The sequence below is a fragment of the Cygnus olor genome, chromosome 5 (genome assembly GCF_009769625.2).
Source record: "Cygnus olor isolate bCygOlo1 chromosome 5, bCygOlo1.pri.v2, whole genome shotgun sequence".
Classification (NCBI taxonomy): Eukaryota; Metazoa; Chordata; class Aves; order Anseriformes; family Anatidae; genus Cygnus; species Cygnus olor.
This window is the reverse complement of record NC_049173.1, coordinates 17,580,537-17,596,861: the sequence shown is the minus strand read 5'-3', so window position 1 is coordinate 17,596,861 and position 16,325 is coordinate 17,580,537. Positions and strand designations below refer to the sequence as shown.

Sequence of the window (16,325 nt, the reverse complement as noted above, 5' to 3'; positions counted from 1 at the left end):
TAGAGTTTTCTCACTCAAACACTATGCCTAGCTTGACTTCTGTTCTTGCAGTAACATAACCTTTTAATTTCTGCAGTATTTTTATATACTCTTCTGGAAGAAGAATTTTGGACAAAACTTTGATATAGGGTTTTTACATTTACACTACTGTACAGATACAGTAGGTAACAAATCCCCAGTCCTTACCAGAATTCAAGTATTTGTACTGCAAGAAGGTTTCTTCTACTAAAATTAAAAATTAAAACCACAAAAACAAACAAACAAGAACAAAACAACAAAAGAGACCCTCTCCAACCTACCCTATATAATTTTTATAAGAAAAATAAATGAAAAAGGACCCCATACTTTTAATTTCCCATCTCATCCTCTTTGACAATAGAGATGAGCTATAACAACACAGGTAAGATTCAGGAAACAAAGACAAACAGGATCTTCTACAAAAAAAAAAAAAAAAAAAAAAACAGACTGTTTGTAAAGATCCTGTTTTCCAAGTGAGATATTGGCTACAGGACTTGAATCTGGGGTGAGTTCTTGAAGAGCTCACTGTTTTGGATGAAGGTTCATCTTTACTTAAAAGCTTTGAGAAATACGCAGTCTTTAAAAAGCACCAATTCATTATGCTTTGAAGCATGGCAGATATAAAATAGGACACCCTGAAGGAGTAGATCAAGAACTTTGTCCCCATGGAAAACATACAAACAAAAAAACAACACGCCCCATAACACTCTCCCCACACGCCTCTTTTGGAAGGCATAAAAATAATTTAACTAGATTTTGAAGGTTTCATATAGATATCTCCTTCAAATGAAACAGTGAGCTAGACTAGAACAAAGGACTACTACAATATTTTGTGTTATCTTACACATTGTAAATACAAGAGCACAAGAACTCAAAATTCTACTATAGGGGCAAAGCAGGCTGAACTATGCCATATTTCAGCCCACATCATATTGCAATTCTTTTAAATCAGGTGACCTGAACTTTGTAATCAAAACTGTTTGCCACGATACCAAGCACAGAACTCTTTCTTCTTATATGATTTCAAAATTGAATGAACACTAGCTTCAATTTCAACTTTCAGAAATTAAGTAACTAAAATGGATTTTTCTCTACTGTACAATTCTGATGTAAACAAAGATATATTATACTTTTCCATGTATCTTAGTTTATGGGTCAGTGTAGTCTAATTCATAGGCTGACAAGCTTCCCCATAAGCTTTTCCTATCCAAATGTGATTAAACAGAAATAGACATCTGAAGGGTGTCAGGAAAAGCATGCTACAGTTTTGAGATAAAACCCAGGAAAGAAAAAAAAAAAAAAGTCAATATATAGAATGCAGATAACACATTCCAAAAGGCTTTTGGAACTACTGTTATCACAATAATTCTTTCTGTGTTTTCCAGAGAACCCATGGCTCACCTGCTTTTTTCTATATGACTTTAAGGCATATCAATTTGTATTGTGATAATAGAATATATTAACATGTACAAATCACATATTGTAAATATTTAGTGATGCCTTACCTTTTATGTAGCACACCTGTGCAGCACAATTTTTGCAGTATATATGATTTGTAATAAATAGATTTTCCTTATAATCTCAAAGCTATGTCTATAGTAATCCAGCCCACGTATTCAATTCTATTTTAATATATGTTTTAGAGATCTTGACGAATTTAATTAGTAACGATTTCTTGAGCATTTCTGAGATTATAGTTTTCTTAATTTTTTCTGATACTTTTTAAAAACAAAATACGTGCAAACACTTAAAGGACAGAAAAGCATAGCACTTTGGAAAATAGACTAGTAACGCATAGTAATTTTTAGCCTTTACATAAGAACCAAGCTATACTGCCAAGCTCAGCAAGATTCAGACCACAGATATTTTAATTTACAGAATATAGTCTGCAAGTGCTTCATAAATAAATAAATAAATAAAGGAATCTTATATTGCAAAATCGCTATTTCCACTCCATATGACAAAGAAAACATTCTCAGGATATATGATTTAATTCTGCAAAATAAAACAATTAACTAATAAAAAAATCTAGCTATTGGAACTCCATTTTACTAATTTTATTGTTCAAATTCCGTTCTTACCTGTTTCAGGATCACTGAAATCTGGTAATGTAATTGTATTAAGCTGTCGTCTATCAGCAATAGCTCTGTCTAACAGGCTGCTCCCACGTCCAGAATCACTGTAATGAAGTATAGAAATTGTAAGCTATTAAGATATAAAATTATATACTGAGATACAAGTTGCATGCTGCCCTCCTCCCACAAAGGTTCTTGCTATAAAGGTTCTTGCTATGAACAAATTTAGTACCAAGCATTGCTAACCACTCACAGTACATTAAGCCAGCTGTACTAAAACAAAATTAAGCTGAGCAAACCTAAATCCATATTTACTTCAGCAACTCTGTTTTCATAATTAATATAACCAAGACGCGTATACAAACTTTTAATTAGATTTATAACTCTTGCAGTTACCTGAGATGGCAGATGTGAGTTTGAAAATCCACATTTTTCCAATACTAAAGAGCAACACTGAACTCAAGACATCTAATTTTATGTAAAGATATTATAAAAACATTCCACATAAAAAGACAGCAATTTTATCTCTAGAGTTTTGGGTGGTGTATTTTTTTTGTTTGTTGTGTTTTTTTGTTTTTTTTTAATAATCACATTAACAGTCTAATGCCAAATTTGATCCTAATAATGCAGTAGGAACATTTTGAACACTTAGAATAGATCAGGTGCCTAAGCACTTTGCAGGGGTTTTCCCTGATCTCTCATGGGGACAAATGCACTTAATTCCCACTGTAGTTGTAACTCACTTTCTGCCACTCGGGCTTCTTGATGATATGCTTGCTGGAAAACTAATTGGTCCTAGAGCTATGGTTAAAGATTCAACAGAAGAAAAGGGACTGAAAAATTAATGGTTAATACAGTAACTTCATTTTTAGGACTATAAAACTGGTACTATTCACTATCAATAAATACTTAAAAAAAAAATACATAAAAATAATTCACCAACGTTTCAAGTTTAAACCAATTAGGTTGTTAGCCCAACTTAGCAAAGTGAAAACCTTAGTTTGATTCTCATATTCCACCACAGAGAAAAAAAATATACAAAATTCCTAGCTTAAAATAAAGTCTGAAAGACTTTAATCTAACCTGCAAGACTGGAATTTAATAAATCTTTACAGTTGCCCTAATTTTCAAATCACCTCCTTCCAAATTTGAACCCAGAGAACGGCAAGAAGCCTTTCAGCAACTCTTAATAGTTGCACTTCAAAAACCAGTGAAACAACTTCCTCTGTTTGTACAGCTGTTACTAAAATGATATAAATATAACTTTGCATTACCATAAAATTATTGCAAGACCAATTTCCTTACAAAACGATGCCATTATAGAAATCCACAGGAAACAGAAGGGGACTTTCTGAGACACACACTATCAGCTATACTTGTTACATCAGTTGGTGCATATTTTCTGTATTAATTACTTCCTCAATCTACAAGCAATGACATGCCAAATGTTGCTGACAAGGAGAGCCAGGCTTAACATAAGTATCTTTTAAGCACATCACTGGTATCTTGGTTTGCTCTGTTTTGCTAATGCAAACTAAGAACTGGAAAAGAATTGAACTATTTTCTAACATACAGAAGCAAGCTGAATAGTAACATGGTTGATGTAATCACTCCATAGACCTTCCAAAGCCTTGCATCTCAGAATATTTTTTTTGTTTTAAAATTAAACAATTAAAGAGAAAAAGCTGACTAAAGACAAAATTTTTTTTTAATCAGGTGAACAAAGGTAAGACAAAGTGTTGCATTTAACACTTACATTTGGTGGTGTATCTAGCTATTCATAATTTAATTTCATTAGTAAAAGATTATTGAGAACACAAACCAAGTTTACTTCACAAAATTTGATTAACTTGAAGAAAAAATATTTATCAAACAGCTTATCTGAAAAGTGAATTCTTATCTCATTGGGAAAATGATGCATCAAAATTAGTTTTGAGTCTAAATCGGAATAGAAAAACATGTTTCAAATAAGCATGAAGGGTATCCACATCTTTGAAAATCAACGTTCTAAAAAAGTTTCAAATGATTAAAAACCTTTTTTTTTTATTGCCCTAAAGAATGACGAGAAAATTCCTCAATTGTTTTCAGTGCAAAACTTATTGTCAAACGGTGCTTTTCAACAAAAAGTGTGTGTTAAAATTATAGAGTTTGGAAAATCTGAGTACTCACAACAATCCTTCATTATTATTCTTCATTACATCTTGAGTGCAATTGTACGAACAGAACTTCCCAGTCACATTTCAGGTTAGAGTGATAATTGTTATGCCAGTCAGACAGATTTTGATTACGATGATACAAAGTGAAAATATTCAGCCCTTACATTTCACATGGACCATCCAAAGAAAAGCTACAGTTTGGTATCTGCATGGTTTGGTATAACTCAATGTGTGATTCATGAAACCTATCTCCTTCCATCATGGCGCTTATTCATGGTTCTTTCCATTCCATCCCCAATTTTATTTTAATTTCTGTCATCATAAACCAGAACTTCAAGAAAAGCTTTAAGAGTCAAGATAAAAAAAGCAGTAAAAATCGTATCAGATATAAAGTAGTCCTTGTTAATTTTTTCACTTAGATGTTCTCAAAGAAAAATGGAGACATGATCATTAGCAAACGCTGCTGTGAAAATCTTACTCTTTGCTGTGTCAGCTTCTGTAATCACTACTGATGTCTGAAGGAAGCATTGCCTAATGTGTCCTTAACATGTCACAGTAGCTCTTAGCACAACAACAAAGTAATGACAAGCCATGATGAGCCCTGTTATGTGTAAGATGGAAGGTGAAAAGTTGTGTGTAGTACACACAAACCCACACTGAAATTAAGCTTACGTAGAAATTTTAACTATTCTGCACAGCAGAGCCTTCCGATAAAGAGTTATTAACCCCACTCCACATCCCTCCCTAGTTCCTTTCCCCCAAACCCAACCAACTGCAGAAAAAAATAAAAATAAAAAAAATCCCACCCAGTAGAAGATAAATTCTTTCCCAGGTCCTTGCTGCTAGCTTCTGTGACTTGGAATTGGAAAAAAAAAAAAAAAAAAAAGTCAGCTCAAAGCTTTCCTGTTGCTCATGTACTTTACTTGCTCCCTGTCATGTCCAAGTCCTGCCATACTGCAGCACCAGAGCCACTATGACAGAGCTATGATTGACTCAGATGGGGACCTCCCAGGCTCTTCCTCCAAACTTTTCTGCTCTAAACTGCTTATTAGCTTCCCAATGAGAGGATTAATTTTCCCTTTCTGGCCCTAAGTTTCCAACTCTCCCAATCTTCTTAGAGATGCATGTTATTACATAACTAAGATCAAACAAAACGAGACCAAAAACTAGACAGATAATGTTCATCACACTCCTATATCCGATACCATCTGGTACAGATCTCTTCTGCACCACCTCCTTTCCAGAAACTACCAACCCTTCAAACAACAAGATAGCAGGAAATTCTGCTTGTACTCAGTAATTCTACAGGTATTTGATAAACATGTTGTACAGGTACCAGCATGGACATATGAAAAGCTAAATTAGCAGCTTTCCTGTTTATTTCACAGGTGATCCAAACATATGTGGCAAAGGAAAATGTGTGTGTCTTTTGGAAACCCAAAGAGGACTCAACTTATCCAAATACCTGCTAAGTCCTTTGAAGAACCTAACTAGCTTCATAACCTAAATAGTTTCAGACCTTCCTTTAAAAAAAAGGCATGTTGATTTTCCAAGCATGTCATATTTATCCATGTGATCTCCACTATTTCTGTAGTCTTAATTAACGTCTAGCCGTCTTTCACTCTATTCAGCAAAAGTCCTTGAACTAAATTACTACTACAGCAATGTCTCCACTAAACAAAAAGATACAAAAGATTCTATAACCCAGATCAGGAGGAAAACCAAAACAATACCAGTACATTGAGCCACATCAAGGACAATGGCAGAGTTACACAACATCTGCCATCAGTTCTCACCAGTTTATTAGCTTTGATGCACCTTACTTCACAGAACTCTAAGTGGTTCCTCCTTATCCATCAAATGGTATCTTCGCAGTTCCAGTTCCTCAGATTTCTGGAGGATCAGTTTGTTCATTTAAAATACCAGACCAAGTAAAACCAGGACTAATATTGACCTTGAATGCTACTGAGCAAGGTATTCACGAATTTCACACTCCAGAATTCTACAGCATCTTACCTTGGGTTAGTGAGATTATAGCAGGACTTCCAGATCTGTAGCATGTGTTTACAAGTAAGGAGTGCTTCATCTGGGCCTCTACACAAGGATTCCAATTTGACTTTTGTAAACAGTAATCTGGTGAAAAGGGAAATTAAGAAAAAGAAAAGAGATTCTGATTCAATTGAAACTTTTTTTTTTTTTTAAAGATACCCAATATCAGGCCAAACTGGAGAAATAACACAACTTCAAAGATAGTGTTAATTTAAATATTTGTTTCATGAAGTAATTACAATAAAGTCAAATACCTAGTGTTATCATCAAAACAATAGCACTTTTCACAAAGTGGCCTTTTCCACTAGATAGAAACAATGGTTTACAGGAATTTATTTATTTATTACAGTTAAACGAGACAAAATAGTTCAATGAAATTAGCAGAACCATTACAAACAGTATTTTGCATGTTGTTTGTATGATATCTTCATTAAGGAAACTCTTTGCCACTTTAATGAGAAAGGAAAGTGTTTTCCGTAAATTGGCTCACATGATAGTTATCTAATCTTAACTTAGAAAGAAAACAAGTCAGTATTGATACATGCTACTTGCCTGTAATATAAACTTCTTTACCATCAAATTCTATTACAGGAAAAAGAAGAGACTATATTGAAAAAGCTACCACTAGATCAGATAGATATATGGGAGGTCATCAGCATTAGTAAGGTTAAGAAGAAAATGCAACTCTGTGCTACTTTATGGTGCTATCAACAGGCACTGAAATTGACATTTAACTTGAATTTTGAACATTTTGAACATTTCAAAGTGATAACCTGAAGAAAGCACATCATTCATCATGTACACAACAGTCTTCCTCATGGGAGCAAACACGTTTTCTGGAAGCCACTATAAATTAATTCTGATTTCAAAGCTGATATTTCTAATGGCAGCAACACAAAGTACATAACCTCAGAAGGTGATGACTCTGTATTCCTTTTACATGCCATATACTAATGTATCAGTAGAAAGCTCTCCACGGAGATTAACTTAGACACACACCTTCCTGGACAATTAAAGAATATAAATGCAACAGAACAACAAAGGAGCAACATTGGTATGCATATTTAAAGAAGTCAGAACATCTGTAAACAGATAATACACTAGAAAAACACTAATTTAAAAGTAATTTTTAGTAAGTTGCAAGATTAAAGAGCACAAAGCAGGAGGAGAGGATACAAATAAAATTGTTAGCCTACTTTCCATTTTTAAACCCAGGTGTACTTTGGCATTTTATTCCAGTACAACCTTAATTATCCTAAGTGAAAAATTTATACGATTGGTCATATGGTCTGTGTGGGAAGACTGAGAAGGGTGTAGAGGGTGGGCATGTGTGAAAGCTCAGAACTTTCTTATCCCAAATACAAACTTTGAGGCTGCTAATAGTAACTGCAAACTGCCAGAGGGTTTTCTCAAGAATAAAAAGTGACAGCAAGTGCCTCAGCAAGCTACAGTTGCTAAAGCTATAGTGTTGCACTGAACATCTTTTGCAGAAGCTACACAGCACATAAATCTGAAAAAGAATCATGCTATCTTAATTCTACAACGTGTGTGTTGGTGGGATTGAAAAAGAAATAAAATGCAGGTCACTAAATTAGTTTAAGAGAACGAGCACCTGCGGATAAGCAAGGTAAATAATGCCATATGGAGCATCACCAGATATTTTCTAGGAATGTAGAACAGAGTAATCAGTCATATTAGTATAGGTTTGTTCTTATTAGTAAACTGGATTTAAGTATATGGGAAACTATACAGGTTATTTAAAGTCATATTCCATTTGAGTGTGCTCCTCTGTAGACATTAGTTTAACCATAACTGTGTCACTGGAAGAAAAAATTTCCACATCTGTCTACCATTTTACTCAATAGAGAAGAAAAAAAGACAAGTAATATCCTCCCCCACTCACACTACCACATCTATTCTACCTTTAACATCCCCTCTCCCATTAATCCAACCAAACAATAGCAAGACCTAGGAATCGAAACCTAAACCCCAAAATAAGAGAAATCTACTTCATACAATCCATTCCCTGTTTCTCTTTATGCAGAAACAAGGGAGCCCTATAGAAGAGCCTATAGAAGGGTTTTCTGATTGTTTGTTTTATCTAGTGATTTTAAAGCATTTTACAAAAGGCATGGCATTTAAGTTCATTAGCACCAAATTTACAAGTCATTTTAGAAACAAGTGAATTGTAATACATGCCTTGGTTCACTCTATCTGTAAACTGTATAACATAACACTAACAGCCTTCAAGCATTTAAGACTTCCAGAAATACTGTAGTAGAGAGAAGGCAGGGCGTCAGCAAACCACTAAGATTCAGTATGCAGGAGCTAAAAGAAAAATGTAGTGGGAGACAGAATGGGAAAGGATTTGATTATTAAGAAATTACTTAAATACACATGTAAAAAATAGCAAGAGTCTGTGCAAGAAAAGTTTAAGGACTTGGACTACTAGTGCAGGATTCAAGGGAAAGATAGCAGAAGAGAAATATATATGCAAGAATTAAAGCAGCACATCAGAATTCTATGTTTTTTATGCAACTGGAACACATGCAACAACATCATCTCTGTTTCTTATGCATTATAGCAGTAGGGGGGCCTGGATGACTGCAGGTTTCCCAAAACAGAAACAGTAAACTGCAAGTATGATGGGAAGATATGCATAATTCTAATAAAGGCTAGAAAATTGTATCTAATGCCAAAAAAAAAAGTATACAAAAAGTACACTGGTGTGGTATCATCCACAGACTAAAGCAAAAATAATCTTTTGAATAGAAAAGGTTGCACCTGTAAAGCCACAGAGAGCAGTTTCTGTCAGTCTAAGAAATATTTTGACTATAAATCACAGAATAACTAAGAGATTTCAGAAAAGTCAAATGGGATGTTAATAGAAAAGTGAAAAGCTGCTAACTAAACATTTACTTAACAAACGGGGGAAGGAAGGGAAGAAAGAATCATAGAGTCATTTGGTTTGGAAAAGCAGAAGGCACACCACATGATAAACAGGTCTCTCTAACTTAATTCTTCCAAGTTCCTCTGAAACATTACTGGAGGTATGAGTCAGTAACAAGATAAACAAGCAGCTCAGGGACAAGGAGTATCAGGAAGGTTTACAAAGCTGTGAGGGGTACATCATCTGAAAAAGGATTTTTTTGTAAGGACAACTTAAAGCATTTGTGGAAATCATTCTTCTGGAACACTGCCTGCATTACTGACACAGAGTTATAAGCTTAAAAAACGACAGTCCTAATAATTTTCATATTCATTTTTAATATGTTGTTAAAACAGAGATAGGATGATGAAAATCAAGCTGTACGTTTTATAAGAGTATGAAGTCATCTAGTTCTGTTTTTAAGTATCTGATGTTTACATTACTGGCGCACAGTGCAGCACAAAACATGACACAGAAACCACAGCATGGTGGAACAGCACCCATGACTAAGAGTGCAAGTAGTGAGGAATAGGCAAAATAGAAATGAAATGTGCAACAATACCTGTCAGCGATGTGTGAAACTGGAATAAATATAACAGATAAGAACAGCAATCTGTTTGGGTCAAACCCTTTGGGGAAGGAAAGTAGGTAAAACAGGTTCTGTTAAAGAAACTAGACTAGCAAGGCATTTGTTGGACCATCAGTATTTCATAAGGATACAGATCTTTGACATTGGAGAGAAAAAAAAGGGGGGGGTGGAATCGCATCTTTCTAGGAGACTAATTATCCATACAAAATGGAGAACAAATCAAACTCTTAAGTGGAAGGTCTTAGTTATTCAGTTATTCTTGGAGCTAATAGCTGATACATTTATGAAATAGTTACTGGGGCGGCAAATGACTCCATTATGTTTTAGACTGTTGTCCCTAACTAACAAGGACATTATAAAACAGCTGCTTGTAACCTAATCCATAAACTGCTGGATTTTTGTTTAAATAAAAAGTGAAAAATCACAAATGGGTTTATAACTAGGCCTTTGAATTTCAACAGGAATAGTGTGATAAACTTCACATTTGAGATACAAAGAAGTCTGCCCTTTAACAGAAAGATAAAATTTTTCAGGAACTGTATCTAAAGTTGAAGGAGGTAAAACTCGATGTTTGACAAGCCAATCAACAATAACATTGGGCAAGTAAGATACCAGCAATGTGCAGAGATCCTACCAAGAACAGTGGGAGACAGGACAAAAGAAGAGAAAGAAAGATCAGTACAGAAAGCTGCATCTTTGGTACATATTAAAAAGTAAAGCTAAACTAGACCCTGAAAAGGATATTAAATAAAAAATTAGTCTTTAAGGACTCTTTTTGTCCTTAATTAGGAGGAAAAAAATCATGAATGAACCCCCACCACCACCACTACCCTAATCCTTATCTATGTTGTCTCAGATATGAAAACAAAGAAACATGGAGGACAGGAACACTCTAATAGCGAATACAGTTAATGCAGTCAAAAATAGTCCCTATCTCAGAACTGTGGAAAGACTCACACAGAAGATTGCTGGCAGTGAAAATATTAAAAAAAATATCACATCTGTAATGACTGGAGAACAGCAACTATACTGTCAGTGGTCTTTCAAGAGAGAAGACACAGGCCAATATCAACAGTTTTAAAAACATACAAAAAATACAAAAATAACATCCAAAATAAAAGGAAGATGAATTAGATAACATTGTTACAGGAAAATGTGTCACAGTGAAATTATAACAAAGAGAGATTGTACCAAACAATCTGGGTAACAGTTATTCCAAACCAGAGCTGCCCAACGGCCAAGTTCATCAACGTGAGGCAGCTGTCAAGAGGGCAGATGTCATTCTGGAAAGCACTACTTGAAGCAGAAAGAGAAGGAAACTGCCATTGTACAATAGCCTCATGAGAACACATCTGGAATGCTATACATAATCCTCATTATAAGAGTTGCACGCACACAGATGAAAAATTTTAAATTGGAGCAGCTGCAGAGCAAGGTTGTGAGGGTGATCAGCTGACTGGAGACTACAGATTATGAAAAGTACTTCATTTAGTCAGCCTACCAAAACAGAAGCCAAAAAGAGAGACAATCTCTATCTACAAATACAGATGAAGGGAAAATAACAATTTAACCAGAGGACAATGTTTTCACAAAGCCTAGTACACATAAAGGCCATACAGACTACTAAAACATCCAGGATGGAAATGGGGTCTCTGAACATTATCAATGAAATTGTACAACAGACTGCTTCTTCGGTTTGTTTTGGATAGACTGCAGAAGAGGTGGAGCAAATAACCTAACTGTTCTTAAAATATACCCAATGACTTCAAGAAAAGCTTTATAGAACAGGATAGCTGTAATAAAGAATCCTTGTGACTTCCGAGGTTCTCACTAATGCTCTATTTCCCAATCAATATAAGCTAACCTTCTAAAACAATCTGAAGCTTTCCCTGACAACCAACCAGTGTCATTTGAAGCGTAGTCAAGAACATGTGAATCTGCAAAATAAAATTGCTGTCTTAATTATGACTCTTTCTTCTCAGCCAGTCTGTATCGCTTTTGAAATAAAACATCCAGATGCTACAATAATGTCGGGCAATTAAGACAAGTCAGTATGTCAAATACTGGCATAAGTCATTACGGGTATTTCTACCCTCTAGAATGAATTAAAAATTTATAGTGAAGACTGATCTCTGCTCTGTGACAAGTAACGCTATTAGCACAGAGAAGCCTTAGTTCTTTCAATGAACAGGTATTACTTACCTCAGCTATCATTTCCAAGCCAGCTGCTTTGCTTTTGGAATCAAGCAAGCCATTTTTGCATGTTGCTGTGCACCATATGAGCATACCAGTTTGGATGGGCCAACGCTGGAAATCTATAGTCCACACACTACCATAAAGAAGAGACGTACCTTTCATTCCACATTTCTTTCTTTAAATCTTGGCAACACAACGTGTGTTCTTCCACCTGATCTGCCTATTAGAGCAGTATCACTCAATCACAGCAGTAATCATGAATCTCCCTAAAGTTCCTCAGACTAAGAAACTTTCTGCTGCACACTTTTAATTCCACTAGATTTCTTCTTCTTAAGGGTCCATATCCCCATATCCTGACCAAAAATGAACAGACTGCTGTATTTTCCATTAGGACTGGGAGTAACTTCGTTATTATTTTCTTCTTATATAGATTATCTATGCATTTCAGGGCTTGAAGAACATAAGGAAGAGCTGTGCCCATCACTGAAGGTATGTGCTTTGAAAAATATTAGCCTTAGAGCGTAACACACCAGAAGCCTTGCTGGGAACCCTTTAAGGACTCTTCTGTATGCAATGAGGTCAGGCCAAGCATACTCAGCACAACATACACAAGAGCGAACAGCTAACCCACTTGAAGAAGCTAAAATTTGAAAGGATGGATCCAATCCACGTGTTTACAATACAGGATTAAAAACGCAACTACCTTTGTGTTATGTTCTGCAAATATTGAGTACACTTTATATACTATAAGAGAACCTTTTAAAGTAGTACAATAGTTGCATTTCTAACTTCAGCTAACAGTATTTTTACATCATAAACAACCATTAAGAGGTGGTAGGAAAGTAATTAAAATACTAGCAGCCCCATAAAAATAATAGCAACCAACAAATTCACATAGAAAGCCTCAAAAAACAGTCATCTCGCTGACAACCATATTAATTTCTACAGTAGCTTAAATATAATAAACTTTATATAATTAACACTGATAGCCTGTTACTTATTAGTGCACAAAAGAAAGACAACACATACCAGTTCTGCATAGAGACACATAATATTTCATTTTGGTTTCACATTTAAGTGCCCATTTGACATACCCCACAACTTCAAATCCTAGAATGCTAGGAAAATTCAAGAGAAGGTGTTCTGTTTTTAAACCTAGACACTACATTAAAAACACACACACATACACAAACCTCACCAAGTCTAAATGTATGACTTCTGAAATGGTAGACTGTGATCCTATATAAAATAAATAAGAACAAAATCACAGAAAGGGCAATGGAGATCACTACAGAATGATATCAAAGTCTGAAAGTGAACAATTTTTTTGATACAGACTTTTTCTAAATGATCTGAACTTAAGCAAAAAGATAATTATGTTGATGTAAGCTTATGTTTACACACACACTTCATATAATCACAGCGCATTTCTGTAACAAAGCCACCAGTGTCAACAGATTGTATAAATTAAATCAGATTAACTGACAGATGCCACAGTAATTAAGGTGGGAAATCAGTACAAAGTGCGTATAAAATTTATTTTGAACACATATTATTTAATATTTATGATTTGGGAGAATAGAAATCTATTCACCTTTCCTAAAGTTTTAGCAAGTCACTTCTTGCACTCAACAATTAGATAGATGGGAAAGACTTCTGATGTAAATTATAGGTATCATTAAAGAAGCCAAACCTTAGCATATACTAAGAGAAATTGAAACTGCTGTCAGCCAGTGTTCTTCTGACAGCCTTGTAATTACTCATGAATAAATGGTTTAGAATAAAAAGGTTAAAATTAAAAGAAAATCCTGAAGTTCACAGTGTTAACTTCATTCACAATCCAGAATTTGACAACAGATTAGTCTGTGATTTTGTAGCTTCTTTTAAAAGGAGAAGATAAGGTCGACTGTTGTAAGACCCTTCATTCAGGAATTTCACTTGTATCCAATGGGACTCTAATTTATGTGTAATATACTCTCCTAATGCAAAGATCCTTGTAACAGCGCAGTAGAAAACTTTCCAGTCAATTTCTTCAGTAGCACAGCTTAACAGCTCTCAAGCTGGATTTCTTTTTAAAAAGAGCATATAGTTGCAAGAATAAATACAGCCTTTGCACTCTAAAGTGGAAACGCATCATAGAAATAAGTGACTGAGAAGCAAATAATGCTAGCAAACAGGTAATTGGACATAAACTCCCAATGAAGCAATTATGCTCAAAATAACTAACACAATCTTTTCCAACTGACAAGATGCAGAAAGTTCTTTGTAGAAAGCAATGATAATCACAGTCACAGAACTGTAGGGGTTGGAAGGGACCTTGAGAGATCATCAGGTCCAACCCCACTGCCAAAGCAGGTTGCTTAGAGCAGGCTGCCCAGGTAGGCGTCCAGACGGGCCTTGAATATCTCCAGAGAAGGGAGCAATATGGAAGTATTTTGTGCAGCTCCTGTTTACATATGATGAAAACGCTGGCTGCAGTACTGACGTGCAACACATAACGAAAAGGTTACAGAATGTGCCCTGCTATCAGGAAACACAGTGACATTCTCAACAGAAAGGACATTTAGAGGTGACTTGATTATAGTAGCTACCACCAGAGTACGAAGGCACTAGTACTACACATTGCTTAGTAAAGAATATGCAAAAACTAATGTCTGGAAGCAAATAAAGGAACAGCCCAAATTAAGAACAAAAATTCAGTTTTAATGAAGAGTGCCAAATAGAAACAAACTACCACATGCTGCAGTGGTATCTCCAGCTTCTGATGAGTCCATATCAAAATCAGATGTCCTCTGGAAGGTATGGCTGAGCTAAACCTCTATTATTAGAGAAAACCAAAGCAAATTTAGCAGCTTGATATATAGGAGGCCAGGCCATTTAAAAATTGATCCTTGTGCTTTTAAATTCTATTAATTTGAGTATTTGGTTTTGACAGATGCCCTTTTAATGCTTGCTGTGTAAAACCAACAACTTCATAATAGTCAATTCTGAAATAACTATATGATCATCAAAACAAAAGAAGAGAAGCATATTTAATAAATGATTTACATTAAATGATTTTACATGCCTCACTTCAATCATCATGATAATTTAAGTAAGTAAAGAATTTCAGAGAGGTGTCTGCTGCAACTGCAAAGTATATCCTTGCACAGTCATTCTACTTTGAGTTTTCAGGAAAGTTTTATCAGGAAAGATGTAAATATAAACTGAACAAATTAATCTTATTTCCTGGTCATTTCTTTTGAATTTCTGTGATATTGCTACCCAATCAAATTTTCTCTCCTTATCCTGAAGCCAGTTTCCTCTTCCCCAATTAATCACATCAGTTCCTAATTTTTGTTTTAAGTGTCAACAATTGAGAATTAGTCTCCATTACCCAAGTCACATTTGCAAGCTAACAAAACAAATAATCAGAGGAGGTTACCAAGTACAACTATCTGCAATGTGTTACTTCAATTGTTTTTTCAGCTGCTTCTATCAGTCCAGTTCCTTTAGAAAATCTAATGAACTGCATCACTAGATCACCAACACTGGCAACAGGAGATCAAGAAACCAAGTCTAATCTTTGTTAAAACATTTGAAATGCATCCAATTTAACAATAATAAAAAAATCTCCTAAAGCATTTCTCAAATCAATCACCAATAATACTAGAAGGTGTGAAACCCGATCCAAAAGATTCAGAAAAAGTGACAGATTTCTCTAGTGCCTAAATAAAGCAGAAGCAGAAGGGTAATCTCTTCCAACTTTGGTTGGACAAATCCCCAGTACTGGGAGGCCCATATACATAGGAACACAGATGAAATAAAAACAGACAGTTCAGATGGCTATTAGAAGCCCAACTCTCAAACAGGCAAAAGCTACAACAAAAACAGCCCTCAAATCCCAAAATAACCGAATCTTCTGGAAACCATGAATAGGTATCTTTACTGTGTATTGGATGGCCTCCACTGCAACCTTTAAAATAGGATTTCCTATATATTTATTCACAGAGCGGTAGCATTGTTTCTTTGCAGACAAAAAAAGTAGTCAGTCCCATTACTTTTGGTGGAGGTGTATTTATACATGGTGTATGCCATCTTATGAACTCAATGTCCCTAAGAAAATGTAAATCTGTAAACTATAATGAAGATAGTTTCTGACTGAAGCCAGAACAAATTAGTTATACTTGAAAACTGTGGCAGCCAGCTCATGGCCCAAACTGGGACTCCTTCAATCAAGTTCCAGAGAAGTATCTGCAGCCTAGCAATGCCTAGCAAATATAACAGTCAGGGATAATACCCTGAGGCCAGTGACCAATTTGTTACATAAAGTA

The 16,325-nt window shown here is 35.1% G+C and overlaps 1 protein-coding gene across 4 annotated transcripts in view; it reads right to left on the bottom strand.

Moving 5' to 3' along the window:
- TTC7B (tetratricopeptide repeat domain 7B) overlaps nucleotides 1–16,325 on the bottom strand; it is a 138,627-nt gene that overhangs the window by 44,705 nt on the left and 77,597 nt on the right. For all 4 annotated transcript variants that reach the window (XM_040558699.1, XM_040558700.1, XM_040558701.1 and 1 more), the window contains 2 exons: nucleotides 6,266–6,382; nucleotides 2,100–2,197 (listed from right to left, as the gene is read on the bottom strand). In XM_040558699.1, the coding sequence (XP_040414633.1) occupies nucleotides 2,100–2,197; nucleotides 6,266–6,382 (215 nt within the window). The remainder of the gene's footprint in view (nucleotides 1–2,099; nucleotides 2,198–6,265; nucleotides 6,383–16,325) is intronic.